The following is a 14,084-nucleotide window of genomic DNA, read 5'->3' as shown; positions in this document are numbered from 1 at the left end:
TTAATCATGAATATTCAATGTTGAAGATAAAACTGAGTTTCAGAAGCTTTCATCTTGGTTTCCTCTTTAAATTCGACATGTTAGACTTGTGAGAGCAGCTACAGCTCAGATCTTTCCTTTAAACTGCAGTCAGTATCAATTTGGCATCCCATTTTGTTTGGCTTGGCTGAGAACACTCGTGTTTATAATGTTACTAATATTCACACATTCAGACACATCGCCAGAAACACAAAACAGTAAAACATGTTTATTTTACATTGTAACAAACAAACACTGTGCATTCTTATCCTCCAATGTCAGATCTGACACTAGCCCAAACACAGCAACAGAGCAGATTTCCATCATGTCAAACACAGGTGTAACTGCTCACCTTTATTAGGCCTGAATCTTGTGTAGGTGTTGCAGATGATTGGTCAATCAGGGAGCAGCACGTCAATTTATGTTATGGGGAAACAGATGTAAACAAAATGGAGAATTTGGTGCAACAATTTGCTGTAATGCTTACAGTAAAACTAAAGAAGACTTATGGATCTGAGGGGAAATGTCTTAAAGAAAAAAGAAAGGTCCAATTGCTTTTCACTGAGACTCCTAGGGACATTAATAATACTTTGCAATGAGAAGAAGACAAACAAACAGACGAGATACTACTTGGGAAGATGTGGTCAGCATGAGTTGTTAGTTCTTCAGAGAGAACCAAGGTCAGTTTTAATATCCGCAGCTAACATTAGCCTCAAGGGCGAGAATGCATAGCTCTGCTTGGAAACGACATCTCTGCTCCAAGTGCTATTGTTAAAATCACAACCATCCTGATTATACCACATAAATTACACAAAATGTTATCTGGGAGGCTCAGGAAAGTCTGAGTATTTCAAGAGTTTTAACACTGGATCTGTAAACATCCCATATTACCAGATAATCTGGGCCAAACATCGGCTCACATGGAGACCACAGACCAGATTGCTCCTCTAAATGTCAGAACGAGTGAAAAGGAGGTAAATCAACCTGAAAGTCCTCTGGTGTGAGTCCAGTCTTCACTGATATCACAGCTGTAGTGTTTGAATATGTGAGTTGTGAGACTAAAATTGCATAAAAAGGAGGAATAAGATGTATAAATGTGGCAGCACAGGTTGTTTGGAAACAACACCTGACCATTAACATTTGGACCTGTGTTCCATTTGCAATTTGTTAAACTACCCAGCTCATTTCTCCTTGTTTGTGACAGTATAGTCTTTATACATTTTAGCAAATTACCAAAAGCCAGGAAAGCCATCTGTAAATCCTATGAAGAGATTCGACTGAAAATACAAACACCAAACGTGTAAGTTACAGATAAACTTCGAAGCAGATTTCTTCCCTCTACCATCCATACTTTGTTTGTGTACATTTTGTGTGAGGCAGAACAGCTATGTTTAGATGTCACTGATTTCACTATGAACTATTGCAGAAACGGTGCAAAATAATATCAAAAAGTCCACTTGCACTTGACAGTTTGAGAGTCTGAGTGTATAGAGATTGTGACTTGGCAAAAGGATTCGACTAGCGCTTATCGAGGCTGCCACTTAGATACTTCTGGGTCATTTCACTCAATTAGAAACCTTTCTAAACAAAAAATACTATTCAGCAGCAACCCAACGATCTGCATGCTGAACCTCTGGCATGACTCAGGTGCACCTTTATGGAACAGAGCCCTCATTGCTGTTCTTAGTCACACCTGTGCCTCTCCTGATACGACAAGTCAAACAGTCGGCTGCGAGCACGGTCAACACTCCCAGCTGTGGAGTCTGCTGGGTGGCTGCAGCACTTTCAGCTTTTAATTAGTGTCTTTCCACACATCCATCACACGGCCTCCAGTATAAACAACAAGTGGAGCCGGACTCCATTTTTCACCGTACTTCATTTTGAAAACCAAACAAATTTAAATAAACAATTTAAAAAAACAACAACATCTGACTTCTTGTTTTAAATCAAAAACACAGAAAAACCAGTGATGTTGCACATGTGTGATCTCACCGCAACAGAACAAAATGAAGTTACACATAGTTTTGTACATATTTATATCTCATGTTGCTGCTCGCTCTATGCACAGTGCTAAAGAATAAGCTGAAAATTTGCAGCAATGCTTCACAGTCCAGCCAATAATTCAGTCCACAAACCAATATTGCAAACAATCATATTTTTGTAAACATGGCACTAACACAGAGAAACATACATTTGTACAGTTTCGGGCTCATTTGGAGACGTTATGCTCTGACGGTAGCCCTTGAATCTTTTATTTTTATTGTAGGGCTGCTATAGTGTTTTTTTGTAGTTTTTTTTAAAAAAAAATGCACCTGCTTTACAAAACAAAGCAAACAGTGATGGTGGGAGTGCAGTCTGAAATAATTTAGCTATCACTAGGATATAAATAACCAGAGAGTGAGACAGACGGGAGATATAGGTAGTAGCAGAGCGTTTTGAGGAACAGTTTAAATAAGTGATTCACCTTCCAGCCTTCAGGGATGAGGAGTTCAGTAAAACTCTGCTGAAAGTCCAGACCTGGCAGGAGATCATTCACTGCCATGAAGGAAAATGGCAACAGCTGACTTCTCCTTCCTCTTGCTTGTTGCTGAAGGGCAATAACTCAGCACAGACAGAGTTTTTAATAACAGTCTGTTGTGTGTTACTGGTCCATAAAGAACAGCTTCTCCATCGGTTTGTTACTAAACAGAAGATGTCAGCATGAGAGGAGCTGTGGCAAGAGGGCTCAAAAGTTGAATTAGTGGACAAGTTTGTATTTACATAATTCCAAGGGTCTATCTAGTGTGCTTTATTATGTTTGTTAAGGACATCCACTCATTTTGAATAAAACAAGACAGGCTCTTACAGAGAAATGTAGCATTTTCCTGTTGTTCATGCTTCCTTTGCTGAGCCAGAAAGGTTTATCACATTCCACACAGTTTGAATTTGCAGAGAAAAGAGGTGACAGAGGTGCACGTGTCAGTGGCGGCAAAGCAGGAGCAGAGCGAGCACCAAGGGGAGGACTGGATCCAGGTAGCTCCTCCACAACGGAGCCGCAGGTGAGGAGACGCCGCCGACTCCGGCCGTGGCCAACCGAGGGGTTAACAGCTGCTCCTGGAAGGTGAAGTCGTCCATCGCCAGATTATCAGAAAGGTCTGAGAGAGAGACAGACGGAGACGGATAGAAGATAATGAGGGAAGGTGAAAGAATGAAAAATATGAGAGAAGCAGGAAAAAGGATGGAGACAATTAGAAAAAACGTTGTCACAAGAGCTGAAAAACACATGTCTGTCCTCCTTTCGCATGATGTCTTACACAGCTGTAAAAACAATGTTACATCGGGAGAAACCCAAGCGCCTCGTATAACCAGATGTTGCGTGTTATTGTTGCAGACACATGCTGAATCACGCAGACATAAATTTCACTCAGAGTGAGTGCTGAAATGTGGATTTAAGTGGTGAGATGCGGAAAACAAAAAAATACAAATAAAAACCACACAGGCTGCATGAGATCACGTCTCAGAATCTGGAACAACCAGAACATTTGACTGGCGCGTGTCATCTGTCTTTGGTTGAATATAAATAACTTCACCTCTGAACCACAGATCTGCATTTTAGTTAAATGAATCACACAGTCCACTGAACTTACTTATAAAACAAGTGTACTGACATTGAATTAATTATGAAGATCCAAAGTGGTGACAACTAAATCCTACTTTTACATTTTGATACTAATTGTTTTAGGAACCAAGCAGGAAGGGATTTGTAGTTCTTTGCAGAGAGACATTGTTGGAAAAATGCTGGAAAAATGCTCCTCTCAAAACATGGGAAAAAATGTATTTTTTTTTACCTGGAAATAAGTGAAAAAAATTGCTAATAGAACAAGTGAAAAATGGCCTGGTAGGAGTTCTTGAAATAAGATATGATATTTGGAATATTGACATCTTAAAATTAGCTGGGAAAACTTATTTTAAGCTCTATTTTACCAGGATTGTCAAGCTTGGGTGTCCAAACCCTCCTGTTGTCTTCATTTACAGTCACCAAAAAATATTGTTTCCTTGTCTGCAAAAAAATCCAAAAATTCTGCAAAAAATTCCCCAAATTTACAAAAATTTGTAAAATCTTCAGGCGGAAAATTCCTAAAAAGTTTCCCTTAAAAGTTTTATTTTTAAAAAATCCTCAAATTTGGCAAGAAATAAAAAATAAAAAAAGTAAAATGATAAATATTGTCAAAAATGAATAAAAATCTTCCCAATAAATCTTAATAATATCTAGTGATTACATATATATCAGTAAAACATCTAATATTTTCTTTAAGAACATTCAGAAAAAAATCAACCAAAATCCAGCGAATTTTGCTGGATTTTGGTTGATTTCTTTCTGAATGTTCTTTAAAAAACATTTTTAGAATTTATTTTTTCCACCAAAAATGTTCAAAAATTTTCCCAAAATTTTGCAAATGTGGAAGTTTTCACTGTAAAAATATATATATTTTTCCACATTTTTAAACTTTAAAACGGGTCAATTTGACCCAACATAACCCAACAAGATAATTTCAAGATTGTTTGACTTAACAAGATATTTAAGATGCATTGTCTTAAAACAAGTCCTTCCATCTTGCTGAAATGTCTCTTGTTAAGTGAATTTATCTTAAATTGTGTGGGATTAGACATTTTGACTAAAAATAAGACACATAGACTGGGTGAGATTTTAAGTTTTTACAGTGTATTCAGTATGTTTACCCGAGGAGGACTGTGTGAGTGTTTAAACTGTACATTTTTAGAGAACATTTAGACATTTTGAGAACTGCTTTTTTTTTTTTTAACCTGTGGTGCAGAATAGGTTAATGTTAATTGTGGAAATAGTGCTGGAAAGCATTTAGCTTAGCTTAGCTTAGCATACAGACTGGAGGCAGAGGTAGAACACTCACCTAGCTCTCGCCAAAGCGCAGAACAAATATTAAACTAGAAAAACTGTTTGTACTGCATTAGATTGAACAGGTGGGTCTATTGAAGCGCTTCATATTCAATGAAAAATCAATCAGAAGTACAGGAGTAATTGATTTTTATGATATTTAATTAATCCTAGCAGAGAATTTTCCCCTTTATTTCTGTGTAATTGTTACCGTTAACCATCTGAACAAAGCAGACTGTGAATTTTTTCCTCATTTTATGCCAGAATGTGACAATAATAAGGTCTCGGTTTCAGTGAAATTCCCCTTTCATGGACAAACACACATGAAGTGTTTGTTTTATAAATGTAAATGATTTGTGTTTCTGTTACTGTTTGTTGCCTCATAAATACAGAAATTGTTCATTCCAGCTGAAAACTGGAACTGTTTTTAAGAAGGAGAAGGTTTAATGGACAGTTAACACACTGTCCATTTAAAACTGCATCTGCGGTAAATATTAAAAATTCAACTGAAAGCACTGCAGGTTCCATATACACCTCAAAAATGTTCATAAGTTAAATAAATCAACATTTTCATCTACATTGTGCTTTTTGCTGCAGAAATTGAGCTGATTCAAGAGATTGACATGATCTTATGCATTTCATGTGCTGTGTTATCTTAATCACCTAGTTACTGGTTTAGTTTACAAAATATTTATTTAAAACCAATCTACATAATAGATAAGACATGAGATTACATGCTTCCACTTGATAATAAGTTTAGATTAGATTATTTTGCCAGTGGAACCAGAAGTCACCCATTATACATTCAAGGACCTTTGAGAAAGTTAAAAATCCAATTATTTGTTGTTGTTTTTACAGTTTCTGACTCTGATAAATGGTATAATTTAGGAGATTTTTGAAAAGAGAACATGCTTTTCAAACCTGATGGTGAATTTTGGGATTCAGTGGTCTAAACTGCAGATGATGTGAACCAATACTAAATAGCAGCAGACACACAGGGTTTAGTATGCTGGTGAAGTGTTACAGGAATACTAAATTAAGCTGTAAACTTGGAACTCTGAAGCAAACATAATAAAGTGGCATAAATATCCACTTTCGTCATTGTTTTAGCACATACTGATCACGCAAAGCAACAACAATCATTATCCATCTCCACATGGATGCACATAAATGAGTTTTTGAAAAAAGTTCACTTTAGAAAGTGTTTCTTGGATCTAATACTACATTTGCACATGAAAGACAGACTTACAAATGTTTGTTTTGCAATATATTCATACTGATATGGACAAGGCCTTTGCCTGGGCGTGGCCACCTGCTCATCTCCACTGGAAATCACCTGACACACCTGAAATTCGTCCGCTAATCATTCAGCTGCAGTAACTAAACCTCAGCTTGACGCTCCAGTCATTACCAGATTTTTTTGCCTGGTCCAGTGGTTGTATCCTCAGCTGACCTGTTTATAGTTTTGCTTCTCTGTGTTTTTGTTCTCAGTGTGACGCCGACCTTTTTGTGTGTCAGCTTCCGGTCATCTCCAGTCATCTCCTTACCAACATGCTGCCCCAACTGAGCTCAGGGCTGCAATTCACACTGTCAGACTCCACATATAACCTCCTCAGATTCCAAACGGTCAGACACCCCCAAAGCCACCCAACGCCAACCACTCACCTGCAACATTCTCACTTGTCCCCCAATCTGGTTTCATGCTAAGATTTTTCACAATAAAACTCCTAAACTGTGGTTCCAAGTAAAGAAAAGTCATTACACAGAGCATCAATAAACACAAAAGTTTAATGACTCTTAATCAGTCAGGAATAGGCATGGCTTTATATATAGTTATTGTAGCCTGTTTGAGCTAAAAGACACAAAATGCCTAATATTCTCCTTTACAATACTTCACACGGTGCGCAAACTTAATATAATAAGCAAAAAATTAATACCAGCGTACATGTTGGAAGAGAAATATTAGAATGTGCCAGAGACCAGAAAATTAAAGTTTTTTTGGGCAGAGTTTTTCTTTGGGGGCATGAACTTACAGTACCATAGCTGGCTATTTCCAATGGCTGGCTGCCTCTTGTCTTTGTGGAAAACTCTCCCTCTTAAGCTAATTTTATGCCGCCGGCCAAGACAAACTTTCAGCACGTAACTCCCTCTAAAACCACAACTTGACATTTCTACTTCTTTCTTTGTATTATTTATGTTAATTATTGGCTTTAGAGATGCTGGGCAGATTTTTAAACTCAAGCGTTTCTAAAACAAAAAGAACATTCTCCTACAGTGACATTCTTTTCCTCCATTTTCTTCCAGATATGTTTTTTTTTTTAAATTTTCAAGAGAACTGTGAGTTCTACTTGCTGCATGTGTAAGTGATTGAGCGGTTTGGAAAAGAAGCGTTTAATAAATAACTGGAAAAAGCTAAATTAATCCTCAAACAGAATCTATAACATCTCATATGACAGCCATTGTGAGTACAAAATGTGTCCCCTTGATCTAATATAAAACCTCAACTTCTCATTCTATAATAAACTGAATGCATCCCTTTACAGAGGTCTAAAAGAACAAACAATTGCCACAGTCAGAAAAGCTAATTTACTCCAAGTCCTGCCGCAGCACTGTCAGGAGACATTAATTCAATTCCTCCCACATGCAGCTATGACTTATTTTTGTGAATAACACTTTTTGTTTTAATTATATCATTAATCATACATGGTCTGTGGTGAGGTTTAAATGACATCAGGGGTGGTGTAGAGGAAATTACACCTTATGCACCGGTGATACTATCCACCGAGAGCAGACTTTTATTTTTAACTTTCACCTCTTGCTCCACAGCTACTGTAAAGATGCCCTCAAGCAAGGCAGTTAACTCATTTGTTCCATTGGGGCAGTTCAGGGGTTACTGACACCGTGCTTCTGTTGAATAATGACCTGGAAGGGCTTTAGTTGGATAAATAGAAGTTTCAAAAAAGTGAGCAAGTCTTGACTTTTCCATAATGATAATCCCTTTTTTCCAGTTTCGCTCCCTTCTCCTCCTCCATCTGCTCTGCAGTGACTTCATGCTCACCTGCTGCTCTGCTCTCCCTGACTGCCGTCTTACTGCTCTGCTTCCACAGCTGTTCGCCTGCTGATGCTGAGCAGATCTTTCTCCCTGTATGTGTGCGACATATTCTGTGTCTGGCTAAGAGACGCTGAAATAAAGAGGCTGAGTTATGAGAGAGGCCAGGAGGATATCAGCAATAAAGGAGCACTATAGTTAGGAACGCCAGCTATGAGCTGAGCCGTCCCCTGTCAAGCCAGATGCAGAGGAGATCTACAAACACACATACCCTGGTGGATTTCTGACATACCTCCCTCATCCCACACAGTCTTGGTGGCTGTGCACATATACATTCACGCACTCATGCACCCTGTCACATCTGAGCTCCTAAAAATAACAGATTGCTCCTAATTGAATTAGCTGTCTCATCTGATCTGTGTGCTGTTCTCCCTTATGGGAGTGATTCAGTGGGAGGAAGTGCCTGATCTGAGCCACTGTGTGATCAGAGCGACCAGCGAAGGTTTTGCCCGGCTCTGCTTGAGTAGAAACACAGAGAAAAGGGGCCATCTCTCCCAAAAGTCTAGTGCCCTCGGGCCCCTATGCTGCCAGGCACCATCTTAAACAGAGGAGCGAGGCAAATAAATAAACCCTCAAAGCTCCAAACTGCATCTCCTACAAATTTCTTTGCAGTTACGACATCGTTTGAACGGCGGCCAGGGGACAATTAACTTTTTTTCTCCTCCTGTGTCCTCTGACATGGCAGTGGGCAGACATTCTCCGGGGCTCTGAAAGAACGATTTGTCACTGTCGACAGCGGCGCACTGTACTGCCGAGCCAATTAAGCTCAAGGTGCAATTCGATACAGCTTTTATATACACTGCGGATAAGAGGGAGGGCGGGGGGGCATGAGCGTCCGCATTTGTGTGTTTGTGTGCGGATGATTGAGTGGGGTGTGTGCGGCCGTCCCTGTGTGTGTTTGTGAAAGAGCGGGAGACAAAGTGGGAGCGCATTGTGTTGGTGTGCTTTACAGCGGCAACAATGTGGGTGAAAAAAAGTCTGAAAAAAATCCCTAAAACCAGGGGGAAGAGGGTCTTTTCTTGCTAGTTTAAACACTTTGACATGAGCAGCACCACAGAGGGGCCTTGTTCTGCAGGATTTAAAAACAACCCAACGGGGACTGAACACTATGCAAACTTAGATCCCCTACACTCCTACACAGGGCTGGGACTAATAATATCCTGGTATAATTAGTGATGAACACCTGTGCCTGTGTGTGCAGCAAAGCACAGACAGAGTGAGAGTGAATGAGAAGGGAAACACAGACAGAAGTAAGCCAGATTTCTTTTCTTTTCAGGGAGGAGCCAGGAGAGTGGACAGGCACTGACAATTAGGCAAATAGATGGATAACTCCTGGCTATAAATAGAGCCACAGTCCCTACTGTGATTAATGTGACCAATGTGGGTCCTTGTGGCTTTCAGCAGAGCAGAACCCTCCTCCTGCTCATCCATTCAAACCTTCCATTTTGAGGCTATCACTCTGCAAAGGACACCACCTTGCTAGCTGGCTTTATCGTGGCCTTACGAGCTCGAGTTACGACCCAGGGGAGAGGTCAACAGTCCAGCCATTTATCGGTAGAGGCTCTGACTATGAATGACCAGGCATGGTAATCACATGCAAGTCAACAACCGAGGCAGCATTCACTCTTTAAATCTATGTTTTCTTTAGTGGCCATTCCTCCGGAGAACAGACCAATATATCCAAGACATTGCTGGTTGTAGAGGGGCTGAGCGGATGTTTGTTTGGATCCCCCTAACAGGTCAAACAGTGGCTGGAGTGTGTGTGTATATACTATGTGTATATATATATATATATATGTGTGTGTGTGTGTGTGTGTGTGTGTGTGTGTGTGTGTGTGTGTGTGTGTGTGTGTGTGGTGTCTCTGTCTGTCTGTGCAAAGGAGGACAGGGGAAAGGAGGGGGAGCGAGTCTGGGGTTTTGTTTTCAGCACTGGCTGGTGCCCGAGGCTTGTCGTTTACAGTTGTCACAACAAGCAAACTATGTCGAAAAATTGTAACAGCGAGTAGAAATGTGTATTTTCCAGCACACCGCAAGTACAGGTGAAGATTACATGTTTGAGAAAATCACAGGAAATGGTTCACTCGTGCTGTCTCACACTGCCAGTAAACATGTTTCCTAAATTTAACTTCTCAGACTCTGGGTGCACATCAGCAGCCGTTGACACATTATTATAACCCCTCTGGCGAGTGTGTCCCTTCATGGTGCAGTACAGTTTATTCAGTACATGTGTGCTATGCACAAAGGCCTTTTTTTGGTCAGATAAGTATGTGGAATGTTAAGTCTCCAAACACAGGTGCTTCTTATGAAACGGGAGAGATGGTTTAGATTGCTGCTACATTGGCAGACGATGTGTGCACATAACACACCTAAGCTGGTCAAATTTGATCTAGGTTTTCAAGATTCAACAGCTTAAAAGATATTATGGTTTCTGAGGTAAAGCAAATATTTTATCGCTCGTCTCATCTCCGCAGAGCAAACTATTCACTCTTATATTAAATTCAGCAAATTTAGAAATTGAAGGCCTGGTGTGAGTGCAGGAGCCGCCCTTACAACTGCAGAGACGACAGTGTTTCTAAAAAACGGAATGGGAGCTGCTGAATTCACCGCGTCTTATCTGGCAGAGGTGAACTGATAAGACACTAGGCTGTGATTATTGGCTTCTTGGTCACATTCTACAAATCTGAGACTCGGCCAGAGCTGTTTGTCCTGGGACACTGCTGATTGAGAGCTGAGGGAGCGGTGCGGGATGCCTCCATCCATGGGCTAGCGGGAATGTGACCATCTGCCTCCACACCCACAAGCCGGAGAGGCTGGGAATGTCGGGCCAAGACAAACGGGACGCCCAGAGGAGGCCCTGCCCCTGGCCTTTGCAACAGCTCTGCTCTCTGAGCTGCTCTGGCCTCCCAACTTCCACAACACTCACTGTTATTCTAGGCTGAGGGACCCTCCCACACAAAGGGCAAGAGACAGAGGCAGGCAGACGTGATGTCAAAGACGGAATAGGAGATAGTAGAGTTCAGTGATTTTTAAAAAGAGGCAGAAGAGAGTAAAAGGAGACAAAGTAAAATATGGAAAAACAGAACGCTGTAGGAGAAAAAAAAAGCAGACTTCAAACTCCGATAAGAAAATGAATACAGCCTGTCAAAAGGGGCTTAACCAACCCATCACACACACTTCCTAAATTGTGGCTTGTGGAACAAATGGGAGTCAACACCTATTAATTAACAGGGCCAGTGAAGGGAGGTGGTGTCATAGAGGGGATGACCAGCATGTTTCACCCATTGGCCTCTCCCAGCACCGTCCAAATTAGATTTACTCCACTGTATTTTTAGTCTCCACTTTCAGTAACGACTAATATGATCATAGAGGAGAGAGAAAGAGCGCTGGACTCGAAGAGAAATAAAAAGCTCAGAACAGAGGTATAAATTTGCACCGAGAATTCCTCGCCGCCAAAGCTGTGAGGGCGGAAAGTGTGTGCAGGAGCGAGAGAGGTAAAAACCATAACAAATCAAACATACAAAGAGGTGATTCTGTGCTGAGGGCAAGGGGCTCATTCTGGGTGGGGAGCTGAGCAGTGTACAGAGAGGGAGTGTGAAGCAGCTCAGAGGTCAGTGCTGATGGAGGGTCAGGGGTTAGCAGCCGTTTAAGGCTTTTTCTGAAGAGACTGGACAACGGTGGTTCTTATCAGAGCTGGTATAGTGAGGGAGCGGCTGCGTGAGGGGCTGGTGGGTCAACGTTTGGCCTTAAGGGACGTCCTTGTGCTGGTCATTGAGCCTCTGAAGGAACACATTCTTCAGATACTGTCTTTATCTTTTAGTAACGAGGGAAGATGTGTGCACATCCAGCAGTCAGTCAGTCAGTCAGTCCAGTGAAGAAAATGCTGCTGGCAGATAGAGACGCGTGTTTGTTGTGCAAATGTCCCTGCCAGCAAACAAGCAGAACTGTCCCTACATTCCTGTCATAGAAAGGCAGAGCAGAAATGCAGCCAAGAGTGACAATTTGGCCGCTCTGACTGTACACACAGAGAGCTCCTGTTGAGCAGCTTCACTATCTGTCTGAGCTTTTTTTAGTGGTTTAGCCTGTGGTTTCCTCCAGCAGCGACGAGTCTATTGACAGCACGACTCCTGCGATGTTTGCCTCACCGTCGACTTGCTTTTAAAGAATGTTCTGGAACAACAGAGCAGGCCAGAGCGAGACGGACAGAGGGGGGAGTTTAGGAGATGAAGGTGAGAGTAGAGGGTTAACGTGTAAAATGCAAAACTCTCAACCGAGCTTTTAAGACGTTCCCACAAAATGGCTTCTGTGTGTCACTGTGGCGGTGAGCAGCAGAGCAGCGGGGCCTCCAGAATGGTCCCGCTGTGTGCAGAGTGTTTGTGGACTGTGGCTGAGCTGATGGACACGACCCAGGAACGGGCCTGGAATCAATTTAGTGCGTCCAAAAAGTGCCTGTGAATGTAAATAAAGCTCTTGAGCAAACAAACGCTTTTCCGAGAGGCACACACAAACACAGAAAAATGCAAAGGCCTACAAAATGAATCAAATGCTGCTGGGCCTCCCTCGTGTAGATGATGAGAACCCAGGCAACTCTGTGAGCTTGTATCCACATAAATTAAAACCAGGGCTCTTCTTCCTGCCTTCTGGCTAATCTTAGGGGTTTTATCCCTGGATGGATTTGAGAAAGCTCCATGGTGGAACACCAACAAGAGTCCAATAAGAGGGTAACTTCATCCCCCTGTTCCTCTCCTCCCTCTTTTTTCTTCCCCATCTTTCCCCTCCACTGCCACCACACTCGGGGACATTCAGGGCCTTGTGGTCGGCCCGGCAAGAACGAGATCGAGCTCTCACTAGCCAAGCCTGTTTACACAGATGGTGGCAAGCTTCATTATTTTTGTGAGGGGCGTGGAGGAGGTGGGGAAGGAGGAGGATTGGCTGAATTCACAGAGGTTGTTTATAAGCTCAAGGAGGGATGGTCGTGGAGAACATTGGGTCAGAACATTTCCAGCGTGTTACGTATTATCAGCCCCTTCCACAGCCGCCACCATCCACCCTTTCATCACCTCATCTACCCCCACCAATTTCACGTTTTCATCAGTTTTAAGACTTCTCCAGTAAATATTATGTATCCATTTTGGAAAACAGTTATTACTTTTCTATTCATCATTAATCATGTAAAACATAAACAGATTTTAGTTGGCGAGAAAGTGATCCATGTGCAGGCCAAGGATGAAAGCAGCAGGCCTTTTGTCCAAATGTCTCTTTTGGAATGATGATTTAGATTTTCTCTGAGGCTGCAGATCACACAAACTGAGCAACAACATCTGTTCTATTATTTATATCTCTTTTATTTATCTAATTATAATTGTGCTTGTTCATAGCCACACTTAAAATACCAAGATTCCATCTATATCAAAGCTTCAGTGTTGGAGTTGGTTCAAAGAGTTTTGTTTCTGGTTGGTATTTCAGTGGGCACAAAGACCACAAGACTGCAACTATGCTTTTGTAAGACTAAAACTTTGATTTAAATGCTAACATTAGCATGCTAACCTGTTCACAATGACAGTGCAGGTATATGGTTATGAATAAAAGCATGGTGTTGCTACATGGGTGTGGGACAAGGAATTGCCAGTGCCATCATGTGTCCTGTTTGGTGAATCAAAGTGGTGGAAAAGTTTTCAAGGTGGCACCAATGCACCCCTAAAACCACACTGCTAACAATAGCTAACAGTGGAATCTCTTAAACTGGGCAAGTCAAGTTGGAAAGTCTCAAATTAAAGACCTCCACCAGTAAAAAACTTTTTTTTTACTGTGTTAACATGAACGTCTGTTGTCTTCTACTTGTTGGAGGCCACATCATGAGCAAAATAAACAGTCAGCATCATGGCTGAGTGTTTCCATCTTGAAACTGCACTGACGACAGTCTCAAAAACAAACTTCCAGGGTTTCATACAAATGTTTCAACAATCCTAATGAATCAATCCTGTCAACTTGCACGGTGGGACTTTCTGTATCATTATCCTTCTTCAGAATCGGTTTCCAGTTTAAACTTGCATGGCTGACTAACTTTAA

General features: G+C 41.4%; 1 protein-coding gene across 1 annotated transcript in view; it reads right to left on the bottom strand.

Moving 5' to 3' along the window:
* Positions 1–232: 232 nt before the first annotated feature.
* gpc3 (glypican 3) overlaps positions 233–14,084 on the bottom strand; it is a 179,193-nt gene continuing 165,341 nt past the window's right edge. Inside the window, 1 exon segment of the mRNA XM_022202960.2 lies at positions 233–3,152. Within this exon segment, the coding sequence (XP_022058652.2) occupies positions 2,977–3,152 (176 nt within the window). The 3' untranslated portion in view covers positions 233–2,976.

Source organism: Acanthochromis polyacanthus, chromosome 10 (genome assembly GCF_021347895.1).
Source record: "Acanthochromis polyacanthus isolate Apoly-LR-REF ecotype Palm Island chromosome 10, KAUST_Apoly_ChrSc, whole genome shotgun sequence".
Classification (NCBI taxonomy): Eukaryota; Metazoa; Chordata; class Actinopteri; family Pomacentridae; genus Acanthochromis; species Acanthochromis polyacanthus.
This window is presented reverse-complemented; position numbering and strand designations above follow the sequence as displayed.